At 40.9% G+C, this 20949-nt stretch overlaps 1 protein-coding gene across 1 annotated transcript in view; it reads left to right on the top strand.

The window, feature by feature from the left end:
- Positions 1 to 14655, top strand: part of LOC147441288 (RNA cyclase family protein) — a 47500-nt gene extending 32845 nt beyond the window's left edge. The window contains exons 3-6 of the mRNA XM_086482968.1: positions 12604 to 12785; positions 13137 to 13312; positions 13400 to 13598; positions 13967 to 14655. Of these exons, the coding sequence (XP_086339094.1) occupies positions 12604 to 12785; positions 13137 to 13312; positions 13400 to 13598; positions 13967 to 14176 (767 nt within the window). The 3' untranslated portion in view covers positions 14177 to 14655. The remainder of the gene's footprint in view (positions 1 to 12603; positions 12786 to 13136; positions 13313 to 13399; positions 13599 to 13966) is intronic.
- The last annotated feature ends 6294 nt before the right edge of the window (positions 14656 to 20949 follow it).

Genomic DNA, 20949 nt, shown 5'->3' with positions numbered 1-20949 from the left:
GGCAAATTTTCATGAACTTGTCTCTCACAGAAAAGTTAGGCGCTGAATTTTAAGCTGAGAGGAGCCTCAATTTGGTTTTTGTCACAGGTTAGGAGCTATGGAGTGCTTTCTTTCCCTCTCATGTACAAGGTGGTGCTAGGAGTGATGCCCTGCACACTACACACTACTCTCTCGCTCCCCTACGTGCAGTTATGTGATTCCCCACAAGAGGGCTCTTCATTTGACTGATGTACAGCTGTGTGGGTTCATGCTTTTGTGCTGAGGCAAGAGCCTCCTTGAGCAGGAACAGGGGTAGCTAGCTGCTACTCCAAAGCAGGCACCGGTGAGTGTCATAACCTCACCGTACAGGTGCAAATTCAGCGCTGTGTATATGCAGAAAATTGACTGTTTTTTCAGCCATACGGACACCAGAACCCTTGGGAATCGTGCCCCGCTAGTAGAGGACAGCTAGGGGACTGTTTGGGGCTGAAAACAAGGCAAAAACCAGTAAATACATCGAGCTGAATTTACTGTTTTTGGGCTGGAATCAGAGGGTAAACGCCAGTGGAAGTGAGTTCTAGCAGGGGAATTGATTTCGTGCAAGTTTTGGGGCTGTTATGTTGCCGAAATTTGGCCAAATCAGGTAGGATCTAGAGGGATACATGTAAAGGATTCCGAGGACTCTACTTTGTAATTTTAAATTTACCCTCTCAAAGAATAAAGAAATACCGAAAGGGGCGCCAATTTTGGGGCCTACAGGTTGTCGGTGTCTGCTCGAAGCATTCTAGCTACCGAGCCGTGTGTGCTTAAGTGTTAATTCCTGTCGCAGGTTTCCTTTGTACGTTCTCTCTGTGTATGTCTAAAGTAAAGAATTTCGAGTGAAAGCCAAAGCCTACCGCCCGATGGGCCGGTTTCAATTACTCATAGTACTCCAAGATTTGGAGGGCTACCTCTTACTTCAAGGGCAATGCTCGAACATGGTGGTCCACTCTTCTATTGAACAAGAAAGCGCGAGTTAAATGGCTGAAATTTAAGGGGCTTTTTATTTCTTCTTGGTTGACTCGGGAGCACGAACGCGACATACGAACTGCTTGGAACCATCTTCGGATGACCAAGAAAGATACCTTGGACGCATATTGCGAGAGATTTTGGAGCTCTTTTCTACCCGCTTCTTCATTTAAGAAGATCTCGTTTAAAGAATAGATTGAGCGGTTTACCTTGGGACTTCCTACGGAGATGGGAGAACATTGGCATGCCATTGCAATTCTCGTCATGGTTCCACCCGTAGATTGACGGGCAATCAAAGATTGCTAATTCAGTGGTACTAGATTTGTTGAAGTCTTCTTCTGAAGACTTTATTGGAAAAGGGTTTTTTTCTCTGGTGGAATATGCGTACAGAAACACGATTAACTCTTTGATGGGGAAGGTGCCATTTGAGATTAATGAATTTGCTACGAAGGTTCCACCCTTCCTTGCACGAAAGATAAGATTTTTCTTTGAAGCCGACGAGTTCACGAGGGACTTGGACTTGGTCCGGAAGGCTTTGTAGAAATCTCAGAAAAAGGCAGCAGATCGACATCGTCGCGGTTTGAAATTGAAGGAGAACGATTGGGTGCTCTTACATTTTGAGAAGGCAGGCCTGAGAAAGAAAAAGGGAAAGGAGCGGCTTTCTCAAAAGCTTAGCATGAGATACTATGGACCTTTCCAGATTTCCGAAAAGATAAATGATGTCTCTTTTAGATTGAAGCTGCCTGACACTTGGAGACTTCACAATGTTTTCATGCGAGTCTCTTGAAGCCTTTTAAAAGGCGATGTGCCCGATGATGGGGAGTTAGATGAGCAACCTGAAGTGGAGAAAAACGAGCAGATACTTGTTGCAAAAGAGATATTGGCACAAAAAGATAGAATGTAAAGTGATAAGACGGTTCTTGGTTAAATTCAAGACCTACTCCGCATTGGATACGAAGTGAATGGAGCAGGAGGACCTGGCAGATACTCCTCAGATTGTGAACCTTTACCTTGAAGCATTTGGTTTAGCATAGTCTTGTCCTTGCTAACACTTGCCCAATATTTTTGCACAAGTTATGCAACGTAAGATGCTTTGTAGATGATCTTTTTGTCCTTGACGTTCCTTCTTTTCAAGATTTTATGTACTTGAATTCGAGTTCTGTAGGCAGAGGAATTTATCCCAAGGAGTTCTGTGAACTCAACTGTATCACAAATAGTGATTGTTGTGCCTTTTTAGACCTTAAGATTTTTCAGACTCCCTTAGGTTTAGAAGTAGATATCTATGATAAGCGCCTTGAACCAGAATATGCCAATCTAAATATCATTCGTATGCCTCACATTTCTTCGAACATTTCTCTTTTAGCTAAGTATGGTGTCATGTGCTCTCAACTATTTAGATTTTCTCGTCTTTGTTCTAGTAAATCTGCTTTTGTTGTTCAATCTTGCCATCTTATTTCCTTACTAGTTGTGAAAAAGGATATTCATTGAAAAGAATCATGAAAAACGTTCGTTCATTTTTGCATCGTAGTAAGTTTATTTTTAATGTTTCTTCCTTTGGAATGTTCAAGATAATCAGTAGTAAATTCAATAGAAGTGGGGAGCTAAAAAGCCCACATATTGTTTGACTTGATAACACCTTATGTTGATGTTTTGATCTTTAGCACTTCTAGTATTTTTACTATATCTTGACAAATGCTAGCCTTTATCATGGCTGAGTATGCCCATCACCTCCGGAGGGTGATAGAAACTCAGCTCGTTGGTTTTGTAGAGTACGTTCAAAGCATGAATGACCTCTATATAAACCTGCACCTACTCTTGGGCACTGACGACGTGAGTAGGGATGTCATAGTTGTTGTCCAAGCTATGCACGATAAAGGTGATAATCTTATTCTTCGTGTTTGGACAAGCAGCGAAGTTGAGATCACATATTGTCGAGTTTGGTTCTTTGCTCTTCGTAGGTTTGTAGTAGTATTCATTTTTCGATTTCGTATATAGCTTACCTGAGAACTTAAGAATGTGTCCCGTTAGAAGTTGTTGTGTGAAGTTTGATTTCTAGGATTAAGTTTTTAAGATGTCCTATTCTTTTTTACTTAAAGTTGAGTACTTGTTTTAAGCCAAGTAAGTTGCGTCAACTTATTTTACACATACCTTTTCTAAAAACATTTTTAAGTTAATAATGTTTTGTTTTATTTAGTTTTGTTTCGTAGCAAACAAAGTGATTTAGTTAGTTTGTTTGTTTGTTTTTGTTTTTCTTTTCTTTTCTTGTGTTCTTTGCTTTTATAGTTCTATGAGTACTTTATTCCCTCTTATAACTCGTGAGTTCAGACTTTTCTGAACTTATGAAGGTATATAGCATAGTCTATTCCAAAATTGAACCCCGAACTCAGCTGGGCGGAATTTGGTGCAGTGGGTATGCACAAGAGGGGAGTCGCTCCACTCCTTTGTCAACAAATTGCCCCGATTTTGATACTAAAGTCATTGATGTCTCTTTTGAGTTTCAGGAATACTATGAGCTGACAGTATTGTGTTGTATGACTTTATGAACTGGGATTCCCGCTACTGACTTGTTCTTGACTTGTTTAAGTGCAGGAATTGATAGATAAAATGACTGCGGCATTTCGGTCTGAAAGATCTCGATAGACATGGTTGCAATAAGGATTAGTCAATCGGACATCTATGAGGTCTTGAGTGGATCTAGATGCGATTGCTAAATACGTTGCCGATTAATCATGTTCTGAGATCCGAATGAATTTTTGAAGGTGATTTGTTATGTGATGTCGTGTGATGTGACTGTCGATTGGTCCATGTGCTAGATGTGTTGTTCCTAGTGTGTCGGTACTAACATTCAGTGTCTGCTAAGACAGTTTATGGCCTCTGTCTCTTTTGTAGGCGTAATCGAGGGCGATTACAATGCTTTCAAGAGGGGGATATGTCACAAACCAGTGACGTGGCAGGCCGTACACACACACACACACACCCTCCCCTTGGCGTGGACAGTCCCGGAAAATAAAAAGGTCACGTTGAAATGCTGACGTGACAGGCCCACAAAACCCGGTGGAAAACAGAGTGTTGATGTGGCGCTGGGTGTACTGAATTCCACAGTGTACGGACATTGTTTTTTTTCCTACACAAGCTAGCTGAAAAGCCTATGCCAAGTTGGGAAGAGCTTTTTGAAGTGTTGCTTTATTTTATGAAGCTTATGAGAGTCAAAATTGCTTTATTTGAGAGCTTTTAAAAATATGGCAGCTTTTGAGGCTCTGCTTTTGGCATCCCTTGTAACCTTTATAAGTGTGGGCAGGGCTCCCACTCTGCAGAGCATCTGGACGCAAAGTCTGAGAGTGACAGAGCATAGATTTAATACAAAAAAAGAAATACCGAAAGGGGCGTCAAGTCTTTGGGGCCAATATCTCTTGGCACGGAACTCCGCCGGGTCGGTGTCGAATCAATTGTAAACTGTGAACTGTTTTGAAGTGAATCTCTGCTGTGTTGCGGTAGAATCTTGACTTGGAGTGTCCAAGTTTGTTACAAGTACCATGAAAAGCTTCATGTTCCAAAAGCATCTGGTCCCTCAACTAGCGCCAAAAGCTGCCAGCTTAATTTGCGGAAATCCATATAGGTGCTACATCAGCAGCCAACACAAATCGTGGACTTGTCCGAACAAAGCTGCGACGTCAGCAAGGCATGCGATTTCTCCTTTTTTAGATGTCTTTGTGTCCCATCAGTCCCATCGGACGGGACCCCATAAGTTGGAACAACTTTTATCTTTTAAATCCATCATTTTCACCGGGGTGGTCCGATCGAACATGCCACGTCATCACTTTGTGACAACTTTGCTTTTTTGGACACGAAGTCCTTCCTTGGAAATCTCTAGTCCTTGATTCCAAACCGAGAGTCTACCACTCTGAGATCCATGGATTTACTTCTTGGTACGAAACCCTTGGGTTGATTCGGCTCTAGTTCCTCAGAGCGCTTTTCTCTCATGCCTTCCTCTACTCCCACTTCCTTGTGGTCATGCATACCAAAACCTTGCTTGGCATGTTCCATAAGTCTCTGAATAGGGTCACACTTCAGTTGCAAACAATACTGTCGAAAATCTTTTGAGAAACCACAACAAAACCGCTCAATGTGGTCTTTCAAAGTGACCCTCTAAAATGAGGACACTGGCCAATAGGTATCCCAAAACCTTTGGTAGTAGGCATCCAAAGTGTCTTTCTTAGTCATTCGCAAATGATGCCAAGCCATAATGACATCTTCATATTCTTCTACTATCCAAGTAGAAGTGAAAACTCTCTTGAAGTTTACCCACTTCTTAGGTGCTTCTCTGCGCAACAACAGAGTAGACCACCATGTCTGTGCATTTCCTTTCAAGTAAGATGTCGCCCTTTGCACCTTGGAGCATGCCAAGAAACGACCTCCCGAGAAGACTACGTCAAACTGCTATATGAATTCAAGTGCTTGATGGGTGTCTTGGTAGCCTGAAAACGTGTCAAATTTGATTGCTTGATTCCCATCCTTGAACTCCTTGGGCTTCTTGTCCTTTTACTCACTGTCTGAACTGTCAGTAGAGGGTGAAGTCTCCTCCTTTGAACTGCTAGATGACTCTCTGTGCTTTCTAGAATTGTCAAAAGTTTGCTTTTATTATTTTTCTTGCTTTTTCTCTGCTTCCGCCTTTTCTCATCCTCTCTGGAACAAGACGACGACGAACTATCGAAACTCTCTGAAGACGAAGAAAAATCTGGGTCATCCTCGAAACCAACACACTTCTTGGATCTGCTTACCACCTTGAAAGTCAACTTCCGGCCCAATAACTGGGGAAATCCGTTGATTTCTTCTTCTTTCGAGAGTGCTTCAAGCTTTTCATCAATCTGTTTAAGAGCTTTGTTAAACTCTTTTTTGCGAGTATAGTTTCTGCTCTTCTGCACTCATCTTTTCTTTCAGCTTCCTTACCGTCTGCAGTTGACATTTGTACTCCACTCTGCCAAGATTCCCTGTCGGAAATTTGCCAAAATCTCCATTGGTTTCTTCTATTCCCACGTTGGGACCCTGCTTTTCTTCAGCTCCCCGACTACCAACAGTTGAAGGGGTGTCCTTTGTCGGATTCTCCACGAGAACCCATGTGTGCTGCTGAAAGGATCGGATCCTCCGTAGAAGAAGAATTGTTCTAAGTTATGGTGAGGTTGAGTTGGGGTCTTTAGTGCAGGAGCAGATGGCAATAGCAGTAACAATTCTATGTACTAGGGGTCTATCCATGGAAGGTATGCCACATCACTTGTATATGCAGCTTTGTATCAACATGGAGAGCCTTTTGTAGACCTCTCTCTCTCTCTCTCTCTAGTGCAGCCGTTTTTTGACCTAGTAGACAGCAGTTCACTCTTTTGATCATAACTTCTTCATTTGAACTCCAATTTGGGTGATCTATAGTCTCAATGGAAGAGCACGACGCCCTCTACGCATTGATGTAAAGACAAATTTTCAGAGTTATGGAAGGCATTTCTGAAGTGAAGAGGTTCAGGAAAGTTGACTCTCATTCCTTATTTTACATACAATGTCTTCCAACACTCGCAAGGATTCTTCTTCTTCAACAAGGTCCACGACCACCGTGGAAAATGATCCAAAATCTTGAGTCTGGAGATAACAACACAACCAACGACATCGGAAACCATGATCATGGCATACTTGGTATCATTGCAAGAGACCATAAACAAACAAGGCGAAGCCTTACGGGCACTTGCAATGGAGAATGGCACGCTAAGGGTACTTGTGGTTGAGAATGAGGATTTCAAGAGGACACTTGAGATGCAAACAACACGTTTGATGCAACTTGAAGAGGAAGTCAAGGAATGTAAACACTCTCTTGTGGATTTGAATGCTTTGAAGGAGCACATGAGCAAAGTAGAGCATAACCATGTATTGAACGAGGAGAAATTTGACACCATGAGCTGGGATGTATGCGACATGAAAAACGTACACAAACAAGTCTAAGGCTGATGTATGTGGTAACAATGTGGTTCCTAATTCCTCACTCATGCAAGCTATGGCTCAAACAAAGAATGTTGATGTGGAGGAGTTGAAGGAACCGGAGCGACGTTTCAAGAACATTGTTATTCGTGAAATTCCCAAAGAGAAGTTAGAGACGTCTCCTTCTCTTGCCATTGTTATCGAAGATTTCTTCAAAACCCTCTTTGACATGTCCGGAGTTACGGTCTATGAAGCACATAGAGTGGGTAAGCAAGGAGCTTCTCGTTGGGGAGAACGGCCAATTGTATGCACCATGCCAGATGAGACCAAACGAAAGATTATCTTTGATAATAGTTGGATCTATTTGAGGGATACCAAATGTTTGTATGTGAAGATCGCACTATTAAGCAACAAAATATGCGTTGCAAGGCATATAAGGAAAAGAATAAGAAAAACAAGGAGATCTCTCACAAAGAAAATGTGCCTAAGGAGGAGGCAAGTCCCTCGAGAAAATAGAAATGCATGACCTATGAGGCCGAGCTACAATTGAAAATATGCTTTTGGAATTGCAATGGATACCCATGGAATGCGGGGGTTGGCATTGATGAATTAACAAGCAAAGCCGATGTTGTACTTCTTGTCGAAACTTGGGAGCATGATACACAAAGGATTAACGGCTTGGAGGATTACAATGTACATTCATTGATGTGGTCAAAGAATCTCAAGCAACAAAGAGGACAAGGAGGGGTAGTATGCATGGTTAAGAAAGGATTGGAAGATTTTGTATCAATTGTAAAAGATGACAAGTACAAACGTTATGTATGGCTGAAAATTATGACACTAAAAAAAAGCACCCATTTTTGTAGCCGGTTGCTACATTCTTCATCATGATTCTCCTTTATGCTTGCATGGATAGAGATCAGCCATTTTTTGATTTAGAAAAGTACATTGCTCATTCCAAAGACGAAGGTGATGTTATTGTATTTGGGGATATGAATGCTCGAACAAAAACATTGCAACATGATACTCAACAATTTGATATGCCATATATTTCAAGGGAGTTGGAGGAAGTTGACTTGTACAATCGTACTTCAGTGGATGAAAAAGAGCCGGATAACTATGGAAAGTTACTTTTATATATGTGTAATAGCACGGGTATGCTCATTGCCAATGGTGTATCTTTGTGGAGTGGAACCAATGGATTTACATGTAGAAAACATAATGGAGATAGTGTGATTGACTATATGCTACTTTCCGAAGCCATCATGTATCGCATAAAGAGTTTTATGTTTAGCCAATGGACCCCGGAATCAGACCATTGGAACTTATGTACTGACCTTGCATGTGGAGAAGCAACTAAGCATGATAATTTGAGCCAAAGAGAAGAGAAGTTATCACTATGTATGGATTTTAAACGGGCACTAATGTACATTGAAATGGTTGAGCAAAAGTTATGGATGACAAAGCTTCAATATGACGCACCATTGGAAACTAAATGGGAAGCTTTTAAGAAAGTTATTTGTTCTTGTGCCGAAGAATGCTTTGTCATAAAACATCTCCATGGTATCAACAAAGATAATTCACGTAAAAGGTGGTTTGATAAAGAATGTCAAGATGCTCGAAAGTCCTTGATAAAGCTTGATGCAACTATGGACAAAAGACAACTATCAAAGTCATTTGTATACATAGAAAGCATTGATTCAAAAGAAGAGAAGAAGATGGGAAGTAAAGCAATAACTTTTTCAAGTCCAAGAAAAGACACGTGTATGTTGAAGATTTTGGAGAAACTTGAGAGGCAAGGAGGTTGAGAATTTTGGGTTTTGTGGATATGTACACACGTTGTAGGCAGTTATATGAGCAATCAAATGTTGAAAAAATGTCATTTTATGGTCACTCTCATTTATGCCCTCTTTTTCTTTTACTATTGAGGATATATGAGGAGGTCTTGAAAAGTTGGCCACTCACAAGTATCAAGCCGGAGATTATCAAATGGACGGGTTCAAAATGGTATGCCTTATGATTGGAGTACTAATTGGGTCAAACCTTTGCATAAAGGAGGGGATGTAAAGAATGTAAACAACTACCGGACTATAATGATTGGGTCTCTTACGGCAAAGATGTTTGGGTGCATAATGGAGATGAAATTGAGTGATTGGGCTGAAGAGAATGACAAGCGTGCAAAAGAACAAGCGGTTTTTTTCATTGCAACTCTCTTTGGTCTATGCATCGATCAATTGGAACAAATGGTACTTGACTTTATGTAAGAAGAAGGCATTGAAGAGGTCACTATTTGCAATGCGGTAATTATGCTTTTGTTGTATGCGGATGATGTAGTGCTTCTAGCACACACTTTAGAAGATGCACAAAAGCTTATGATTGTCCTCTTTTGCATGCATAGTGGACTGATTTGTGAATGAATCCAAAATAAAGGTTATGCTTGTGAAAACCAATCATAAGGAGCAGCCATGCATTGTGTACAACAATGAGATACTTCAAGTTTTTGAGAGCTTTAAGTACCTTGGCCTTGAGGTTCCATCCAATCACAAGTGGCATATGCGTCGTTTGGAAGCGGGAAAGAGAGCATATTATGCATTTGAAAACATGTGTAATGTGGGAAAAATCAAGTGTTTGGTCCTCAAGAAGTACCTTTTTGATGCATTGGTGACACCGGTTCTTCTTTATGGAGTTGAAGTGTGGGATGGGAGCATCTCAAAGTCTACTTGGAAAGAGTTTGAAAATGTCCAAAAGCGTTTTCTTTCAAACTTTCTCCAAGTCAAGACACAAATACCATATATGCTCCTACTTCTTGAGTCGGGATCTCTTTCAATTGAGGTTATGGGCATTGAAAGGGTTGTGGAGTACATGATAAAGATGCTTCAAAACCCCTCACATCGACTTCCTACAATTGCATGGGAAGCAAGCAAAAAAGTTCAAAAGACGCATAAAAACAATATCTTGAGCATGGAATGTATGCAAGACATAAATAAGTGGTTTGGGAGATGGGGTGCATTACACTTGCTATATGATACTTCAATTGACTCCTAAGTGAATGAAGCTTTTCTACAACGCCAATGTATTACAGCTTGGGAGAAATCCAATGGTCACGCTTCATACATTACACCACCCATATTGCCCCTAACTACAAAACCGTGTTTTTCGCTAAAAGAGGAAACCGTATTCACACTTACATGCTTGAGCATATCCCCTTGTCGGCGATACTCACTATTGTAGCCATTCGGCTTAGCTCCCATTCCCTTCAATGCGAGACAGGGCGTTGGGGGCAATGGAGAAGAGTCAAATCGATTGTGCACATTATGCTCATTGCAAGTTCAAGAGTCCGAGTACCACACACAACTAGAGTTCTCAGCTTTTGGTCACATCCGAACTTGCTTCTCTCACATTTTCAGCCATGACTTAGACCTACACATTTTCCTCTCCCAGCCATAGTGTGGGCTCTCCATTGCGACTCTCATCACCACAATTTTGGAGCATCGAGAGTCACTCATCAGCCATACACATACTACATCACATGTAACTTTGGTCCCATAGGTCATATTTGACCTCTCTCTCTCTCTCTCTCTCTCTACCTCAGTGATCTTTCATCTCCACACCTTGTATACGTATGTTGCATTGTACGTATCCTTGTGTGCCGGAGGATCCAATCTGTGTCGGGGTGTCTACCGGATTGGAGGCCATCGCATCTTCCCCTGACTATTCTGGTACTCGTGGATGCTCATAGCCACCCATCCGTTGTGGGTTGTGATGCATTTGAAGTATTTGTTCTAGGTGGCCTATTAGATATTCCTTTCACAATGTTTTAGTTATTTCCTTGGAATAATGCACTAGAATTACCTTGTTCTAAGATGGCTTAAGGGATATTCCTTTGTAATGCTCTATGTCATTTCCCTAATGACGCATCCAAAATATTCCCTTCTTGTGGATCCACTACTAATTAACTATTCAAATGTGCACACATTTAAATACAATGTAGGCCCTCCGACCCCCCCCCCCCCCCCCACCCCTTCCGCTTCTGCAATAGGTATTCATCTCTCTTTTGACACCTTATGCGCCATTCACGAATCTACTGTGAGCTTGGAGTCCTGTTCCTTGGCCTGTAAAGTGGTGGGAAGTTTATGCTCAGCAAGGCTATTGAAGGACTACTTTCAAGCTTCGCTATTACACGTCAACTTTAAGATTGTGAATGTCTCCCCTCTCGGGAGAGGCTTCTTCAGGGTGCAGTTCAAGTCTACAAATCAAGCCATGGAGGTCCTAGTGTAGAGCCTTGTGGACTTTCATTTTGCTATAGGTTTTCTTGCCAGATGGACACAGGGAAGGGATTTAAATGGACTTGAAGGTGGAACTACAGTTACAGCTAGATTTCCAGGATTTCTTCCAGAATTTGCTCCGCATGTTAATGAAATTGGGAGATGTTTGGGCTTTGTGGTTGGAGATGCTGTGATTCCTAAAGATAAGGATCGCACAATCTCCGTAAGGATGGTGCTCTACCCATCCTTGGCGAAGAACCCTCCGCAATTTATTTCGCTCCCAACCATCCATGGGGGCGAAATTCTACAGAGGGTTTTCTTCATTGGTCTTCCTGGCCACTGCTTTGTTTGTGGCAGAAAAGGCCATGTTGCTGCAGCTTGTACCCGCCGCAGGATATCTCCTGATCAAAGGCAACAAGCTTCAAAACAAGAGGCACTTCATGCGAATGGGGGATTGGAAGCTCATATGATAAGAAGAAGAAGTGAAGCAGAGAAATCTAGAAGGAAGGAAGCGAAGAAAAGAAAACGACGAGCTAGGAGGACAGAGGCTCCAAAGCTTGTGTATAGACGCAGAGCAGATGCTTCGGCTCTCTCCTCGGATACCTCTTCACCAGCTCTTCATGATCCGCCACCTATTTCTCAGGGCACAGATTTGGATATCAGCAGCAGTTCTGAAGGCATAAATTCAGCTTATGAGCGGCATTTCCCTTCTTTGGTAGAAATTGCTAAGAAGTCTGCTGAGGAGAAGTCTCTGAAGACGCCTAGGAGGTCTTCTAGACTTAATCCCCATAATTAGCCTTGATTTGAGGCAATTTTGTATCTTAGATTGCCCTAGGATTTTTATCTTTTGGTGATACCATCTATGTTCTCTTTATTATTCTGATGTAATTCTACCTTGGGGTCTGTGCCATTGAGGTGATTTTAATAGAAAGATCTTCTTTTTCGGAAAAAAAAAAAAAAACAATGTAGGCTTATTCATTAACTAGAATTGTATAGAAATAACCATTTTAGCGATAGTGTCATTGGAAGCCTCCGTTTATAGATTGAAATAAGTTTACTTGTGGAAAATGATTGATACACTGCTGTAGTTTTATCCATTTGGGAACGGGTGTTTAGTAAGGTCCCCCCAGGAATCCGTGTCTTCTTGATGTGCAGTTTGACTAGATGTTCTAGTTCCTCTTCGTGTAAATGTAGTGGAGGCGTTGTAAGGCCTGTTGGTTAAATTGAAGCAAAAAACAGGGATCTTTGTCAATTTCCACGAGTGCACACAATTTTTCAAAGTTCTGACTTTTCTACAGAATATTTGAAGTTCTTTAGAATTTATGCCACTGAACCAGCAATGTATTCAAGTTGTGCTAATATTCTTATATTTTCAACAATATTTCCAAAGCAGGCATAACAAATGACTCGAAGGATCCTTCTGTAGACACATTTCGCATAACAACTTTGCCCATGCTCAAGCATTTCGGCATTTCAATTGAGGATGTGGAGCTGAAGATAACCACTAGGGGTGCCCCGCCTGAGGCTGGTGGGGAAGTGCATCTGAAAGTCCCAATTGTACAGAATGGCTTAACTGTAAGATCTTTGTGGTTTTGCTGTTCTGATTGATTTCAACAGAGCTCTTTGATGCAGTTCATATTATAGACATAAACTTGTCGATCGCTTCTATATATTAAACATCAACATCCATGAAAATTGACAGTTCCTGTGGTTTGCAAGGTGCATTTGACTTGAGTTCTATAATTCACATGCACATTGTCATGGTGCATTATTGTTCATGCATAAGGCTGTCTGTACACCAATGGACCTTTGCAGTGGTGCATTTTTCTGAGATGATTATAATTAGTGTAATGCTTACATGTTAAGTTGTCGGTATACCAATAGAACCTTGTGGTCCTGGTTTCCAATTTTTGGGTGTTAATGCAGGCAGTCTCTTGGATTGATGAAGGAATGGTGAAGAGAATTAGAGGAGTTGCATATTCAACGAGGGTTTCACCTCAAATGTCTAATCGCATGGTGGATTCGGCTCGTGGAGTGTTGAATCATTTTCTACCTGATGTCTACATATTTACCGATCATTACTCTGGCCAGGGATCTGGAAAGTAAGTTGAGAAATGGGAATTTCATGTAACATGGAGCTTAAAAGTAACTTCAGCTTACAAGGTAAAGTTGTTACATTTTTGGCTTAGTTCCCCAGGTTATGGAATTACATTGGTTGCTGAGACAACGACGGGATGCCTAATAAGTGCTGAGGCAGTTACCTATGATGTGAAGCAAGTGGGTAGTGAAAAGCAAAGCCCCTTATTACCCGAAGACCTTGGAACTCATGCATCAAGGCTGCTATTGGAAGAGATCAAGCAGGGTGGTGTTGTTGATTCGACCCATCAGGTAATTTGCAGAATCATATGTGCTATTCTTCTTTTTGAGAGTGGTGCCTAGGCATCTACATTTGTTAAGTGTGCATTTTTGCGTGAAACTGAGTTCGGTGCATCCATGGAGCCCTGCCAGAACCTCAGAATGACAACCTGTATGTGTGGGAGTGCGTGCATGCATGTATGTGTGAGCATATATTTTGAGCCTTGTTCTATACTCGGTGTCAAGCACTGATGATGACAGGGAGGTAGTTTATATTGTACATTTTGCTCACCTTGTTCTAGAGATGAGTTTGAGTGGGCCTCCGTGATATGCTAGATGGTATCTCTTGATGCAATTTTATGCCTAATTATGCGGAATTTTGCACGCTGCTGTTTTTGCAGGGCCTACTTTTCCTGCTTTGTGCCCTGTGTCCAGAGGATGTTTGCAAAGTCAGGGTTGGGAAGCTTACGCCCAGTGCGATTCGAGTGCTGAGGTTAATTAAAGAGTTTTTGAATGTTCAGTTCAGCATCAAGCCAGATCCAGCGACGGAAACTGTTATACTTGTGTGTGTGGGCAGTGGCTATCGTAACTTAACAAGAAAAATATCGTAGTTTTGTTTGCACTAAACTGCTATCAGGCAATTTTGGATCAAGATCATATATAGAGTCTGATATATAGGGACTTCTAATCAAGAATCATTCACAGTAGAGTTTGTCTCATGAGATGCCACCAGCTATGAGAAGAGTTACAAAGCTAGGCACGGTGGGATGATCCTTTGAAAGTGCTCGCAAGAGGAGAGTATTTCAACAGGCTTTTTTGGAAGATTGGTAACCATGCTACCAAGGGGAGCGACTGGTCGGGAAATGTACTTTTCTTGCTTATGTGAAGGTTTGTTCTCTTCAGAAGAATCTCTACAAACAGACAATTGTAAAACTTTTCGGCTACAATTTGTTTCATTGTTATGCTGAAACCCTGTGGCTCGGCTGTAATGATTTTTATGTAGTCTTCCTAGAGAACTTGAATGTCATCTGGGTTGTCCAAAAAAATGTCGATCATGATACATTTATGCTCAACAAACCAGTGGTTGAAATGCTTGGCTCAATGCAATACACTTAAGTTGTGAAATGCAAAAAAAAAGGTTTTAAAGTATGTTGCTGTTCTAGACTACTCAACTGACCTTTTAATCATTCTTGGCCTACGTCAGGCCATAGTAAAGCATCGAATTTTTGGGAGCAGTTATGGACTGTTTTCCCTTTCGTCCGCATTTTTCTGAAGACAGCATACAAGGCTTACCTCTCATGGGAGACTACCCACTCAAGAAAAGATAAAGCTTGTCGATTAGCACCACATGGCAACTTAATGATAGCAAACTTTCGTTGTTTCTACTTCTTGTAAGAGGGACATTAACTAAGCATTGTCTTATGTAGGCCACTGAGTGATGGTTGACATACGTTTTTGGCCTGCCCAAAGCGCATGGGCTTTAGTGTTGAGTACCCTTGTTGTCACTCAAGAAAAATTAGAATTTTATTTTTTGAAAGATAATCCCTGTTATGAGGAATTTTGACATTGGCTGGTAAATAAGGTTATCATCAAGATTCAGAGAGTAATACTCAATCTACGTAAAGGTCAGCTTTTTTGCGAGAGTAAAACTCAATCTGGGTAAGGGTCAGCTTTTTTGCAAGAGTAATACTCGATCTAGGTAAAGGTCAGTGATTGTTTTTTTGATTCATTACCATCTCAGTTACCGCCAGAGAGGCCTAAGGATGTCCTCCCTCCGCCCCACCTCGAGCCCCAAATGATGGGTGCATATCACAAATGATGGACCAACCAGACGATATCGAAGATCCAGATGTGTTTCAAACCTGCCCAAAGCAAAGGTTACATTTAGGTTGAAAAGTTGGGACAATACATTATCGCTTGGTTCTCTCATAGTCGTGAAACTATCGAGGGCGAAGGTTGACCTAATATTTGAGAAGGTACAACCAATTATTAAGATAGTTGAGTTGAAGAGGAGGTTTTGAGAAAGAGATGTGTGCCAATGTGGAGAATTATAGAAATGCTATGTATGCATATATGAGGAAAGAGTTGGACAAAGAGATGCTTGGTAAGCGTGATGAGATGTACATGGCACTGAAAGGGGAGATGCAAGCTATTGTGAGGACAAAGGTGCAGGTAATGGAAGTTGTGATGTAAAAAAGGTTAGATAATGCTATCTCTCCTAGTAAGTTGTGGAAATCAGATATGGAAAAAGGCATAACTGCAAAAGATATAATGATTGAAGAACTTAAGAGAGAACTGGAAACTTGTAAAAGTATTCTTGGAAAGGAGGGAGAAAATCAGCCCTCAATGAGTAAATAGATCAAGAGGATCAAAGAACATGTGAAACTCTCCAAGAAGAGGAAGTGTAGAATTGGAGAAAAGCCAATTCATGGGTGGATGTCCTCACCGAAACACGAAAGAAGGTTGCTAAAGTTGAAGAGTGGATTGAAGTTGCAAAGAAGCAAAGAGCCAAGATGGTTGAAGCTACATCGACAACCATCATTATAAATATAACCATTGAAACATTAGGGCTAAAAGCGACTCAAAAAGGGTTGTGTAAGAAACTGGTTAACTTGCTAATTAGCAGAGTCCTTGACGATCAAAACGGCCCCAAATTTGACCGTTTTTGGTAATTTAAAGCTTATCTATGCTATTTAAAGCGTATGTAGGTACATATCTCTAAATATTAAAAAAGATATCATTTTCAAACTATTCCTTTGCAGCTCACCTCGAATTTTGTTCTCATTCACTTGACTTGGCGGGAAGTAGCAGTTTCCACTTTTGAACGACTCAATCCCTCGTTTTTCTCTCTTACTCTCTTATATGACCTTCTAGAGTGCTCTACTCACTTTCACGAGATTTCTCTCTTCTCTTCTAATGCTAACAACTCTGCTACTATCGTTATCTCCATTTTACCTTCTGTGTGCTCTTCACTACTTACAATGAGTAGTACATCTTCCATCAATGATAATCGCAAGTTTCACTTGAACATTAAGCGCAATCAAGAATATGCAACTACGTTAAGTGTCTATCAAAGACTAGTTACAAATGTAAATGATGCAAACAACTTCGTAACAATGAGGGGAAGAAGCACATTGAGACCTATGGACAGATGGGAGCTTGTACCCACCGCATTGGAAGGTGTCCATCTTTTCACACACCCATGATTTGATGAGATTTGTTGAAGATGGGGTTGATGGCTTACTAAGATATAGTTCTAGGCTATCTCAGTTACACATTAATCATACACATTATATGTAGTATCTCCAAACTTCTTTGTCTTTGAATGCAACAAGAATTTTAGAGCTTGAAAACAAAAAAGCCTCTAAAACAAGAAAATCATCAGCTGTAGACCTTAAAAGAAACTCCAATAGGATTAAGAGCACGAGTAAAACGAATGAGAGATGTAGTAAACTTGATAAAAGGATTTGGAAAAAAAAAAAAGGTTAAAAATGACTAAAGAACATGTGACCAACATCTTAGGAGTTGATATGTCTAATGCTCAGAAAAGGGTGAGATTCTTGAATGAGGTAATGAACAAGAGTGACATTTTAAAATTTTTGAAACTTCCTGAAAATTGAAAAAAAATATTAGCATTTTAATTTTTTTTGAAAGATATGGATTTATTGGTCCAACCTTTTCAAATACAAGAAGTTTGTGACACAGTGGGAGTCAGTAGAAGGGATTATAGAGCCACCTCTAAAACCTGATTTTAGGTCCTTAAGTATTACAAGATTAAAATTTTGGGTTGCATAGGTCTCACAATGTTGGAAAAGTGAGGACTCTATTAAATGAAGAAATACACATTTTGGAAAATACTATCATATAGCAAGCACTTTAAATATCCTTCTATTGAACTCATGTGATAGGTTACATTTTTCTTAGGTGACTATATAAACAGAAGCCTCACCATATGTTGCTAATATGTACAAATGCGATATCATCTCTCACACCAAAAATAACCTTGAACAATCAAGAAGCTATATCAAAATGAAACTTATTAATAGATTCAGTGACATATGAAGAGAGCCCATCGACAACCAATTAACAATGTTCCAGTCTCCACAAACACTTCTCAATAGTGCTCGAGGTCGGGGACTAAAATCGAAAAGGGGGAATGTTAATTGAGCCGATGATAGTTAACAGAAGCTACTAAAGGTCCAAGCTTTATGAATGCACATCAAAGAAAGCTATAAAGAAGTAGTGACGATTGGAATTACACATTTTTCACATTTTTCAAAATGGCCACGTATTGTAAATTCCCAATTTATTTCAAGCCATTGTAATATTTGTAATGGGTTACGGGAACAATGGGAGTTCCAAGATATAAAGAATACGCTAGTTAGTGTGCCTAGGTTGCAGATTCAGTAAGTTGTGGAGCCCTAAAGACCTTGGGCGCCCGGACATCGCATATTTTTACCCTACGTATATAAGGTAGTGTGTAAATGGAATTAGGGTTCTCAGCCTCATTTGCTGAGACCACTCTTTAATGAGAGCTCATGAGGTGTGTGGCTATAGAACCCTTGAGCTACTCTTTGCTCATGTGAATTGATTAACACTAATCAATACCTAATTCTCTTTCACTACGCCACTCTCATACTCTCTTGAGATTGTTCATGATACTTGATTAGCTTTATTGTAACTAATTAGAGGTTAATATTGCTCTAATCTTGTATGATTGCCCTCTATTCTTCGTGTGTGCATGGAGGTTTGATTGGAGGGAAAATGCTCAATAGATCTATGTGTGTGCGCTTGTGAATAGTGTACTATATGATGGGATTAGTGATGTGTGTGTCATTGCAATTGTTAGTGTATGTGATTAGATTGATTTGAGGTGAAGAAAAGTGGCTGTAGAGATTGTCAATCTTTGTGGCTTAGCTCCTCCATAGGCCGAGAAGCTCACCTCGTAGAGTTGCCATTCATGTTGCCATGATCAGCTCACTAATTGTGTGAGTGTTTCCATGTCCTAGCCGAGTAGATCATCACTCCATTTTGATCATTGTTGCTAGTCATTGGAGCTATGCTATGATGGTATCCCCCAACATGGACCCTTGTGTGGGAGTTCAAGCTATCGATGTTTGAACTCATAGGTTAAAGTTCAAGGCATATGCATCTAGTAGGGAACCAATCAAACGTATCTAATTCACTATGGATGAGTGCACCGATCCATTGTTGTGGGTTGGATCATGGACAGGATGTGTTCCACAGTTCATTATCTTGGATTATTATATTTTGGACGTGATATGTTTACAGTTCACGAATGGGAATTCTTGGACATAATGTGGGACGTATAGTTCAAATTTTCTAATAAAAGGCAACCGATGCTCAATATAGCATTATTCTCACGAACAAAGTTGAGGGTAACAAAATTGAGGTGTATCCACTCGGTGGCCACTTCTGGGGTGTCCATGGTAGCTTCTTCATCGACTTGGTCTCACTATTGATGTCCAATATGAGTTGTGGAGAGGGTGTTAGCGTTTTGGTATCTCAAGTGAACTGCCCAATGTGATTCCATTATTTGTTTTGGCTTTTAGGTATTTATTTTACTTTTTTTCAAATTTTGGGTAGGGCAATTTACTGAGGTTGCTGTATAAGCAACACCTTGCCTCCATTGTATACACAATTCAGTTACTCATTGCCAAGGTTGATTGGTTTAGGAGAATCTCTCTCTCTCTCTCTCTCTCTCTCTCTCTCTCTCTCTCTCTCTCTCGCGCGTTGGTCTCTATGCTTTCGCATCGTCGACTTTGATAGGGAAGCAGGATGCAGGGGCCATAGGGTGGGGGGGGAGGGAGGAAGGTGACTACAAGCTACAAGTAGTCCCTTAGTTGCATCTACCTAGGTGGAGAATAGCTCGGCATAGGCACACCAACTAGCCAGCTTTGATGGCTCTCTTGACACTACACCAAAAAGGAAGTCGAGGGCCAAAGCTTCTTCTACTTCTCCTCTGTCCCATAAAAAGGTGAAACTATTTGATTTCCATGGATTCCCAATGCTAAAAAGCTTGCATGTAGGGAAGGGGAAGCATGAATAAGGTACTCTCTCTCTCTCTCTCTCTCTCTCTCTCTCTCTCTCTCTCTCTCTCTCTCTCTCCCCCCCCCCCCCCCCCCCCCCCCCCCGACACACACACACACACACACACACACACACACACAGAATGACAGCGACCGCCTCTCACATTACACTAGGCCTGTGTGTGTGTGTGTGTGAACTAAGCAATTGCATGACTTGTATCGCAAATATAGTTCAAGCCTATGCAAAAATTACTTGACAGTTCTTTTCTAGTGGGGTTGCTTAAAGAAGCTTTGTAAGGTGTTAAGCGTTTCTCTGTGTTTCAATCCTCTTATATGTAAGAAATGTGAGATACATATCATTTTACAATAAATAGAAAATTTGTCCTTTGCAATGGATAGTCTTGCATCATATTATCTTGTGACATTGGGGGTGTGCAAGCCGATGAAAAGCTCCCAAGCTCAACATCCCAATGCTGGAAAATTTTTGTATTATAGCATAATATTTCAATGTTGTTCATGTCCTCTCCATGATGCCGATCCCAAACTAGTGAAGTGGGACAAGATCATTAATGTGGAGTGGTTCAGTGTATTCAGAGAGTCAAAAGATCGCAACCAATATCAGGCCAATATCGCATTAAATGTAGTTGCATATGTAGTGATATGTATGACCAAGCGATGTAGTTGCACTATAGGGTGTACCAAAAGTCCCCAACCAACATGGAGATCAACTTTTCATTTGCAAAGGGGTTTGTAAAATAATTCAATCCTGCGAAAATTGCAAACTCTTCAGCCATGCAGCTCAATTGGGCTGAGTTCAATATCCACAAACATTTGCAAGACCTTCAAGAAAAAGAATACTATGAGTCCTATGTCAAAAGGTGGAGGATATGTAGTTCCCATCATTTATGTCAAAACACCGAGGAGGGGTTTGTGGAAATGAGGAAGGACACTTGGGCCGAGTAGCTACAAATATTGGCAAAGCTACCAAGGCGACACCCCTCTCTCACTGCAACACTCACCAAGGGGCAAAAAGCATGTCATATTTTGACCTTGAGGATTTGCAACACATAAAGGTTTCCAATGATCATCTCAGAAAACCAATGCAAGATTCCAACAACATCTCGTGAATGCAAGGTAGAAGTTTGAAGATGCGAGGGTTTTGAAAGCAAGCAATGCTATGGTTAGACTAGTTGTACTCGCTATGAGACAAAAGCTTTGTGATGATGATAATGAATTGCAGCGTTTCCTACAGAGCCACAATGTGGATGTACTAAAGAGGTAAATAGAGCTCAAAGTGAAAATAGAGACACTGGATGGTTTGGGCTTTCCTCACA

Source organism: Adiantum capillus-veneris, chromosome 15 (genome assembly GCF_014529385.1).
Source record: "Adiantum capillus-veneris isolate H3 chromosome 15, ASM1452938v2, whole genome shotgun sequence".
Taxonomy (NCBI): Eukaryota; Viridiplantae; Streptophyta; class Polypodiopsida; order Polypodiales; family Pteridaceae; genus Adiantum; species Adiantum capillus-veneris.
This window is presented reverse-complemented; position numbering and strand designations above follow the sequence as displayed.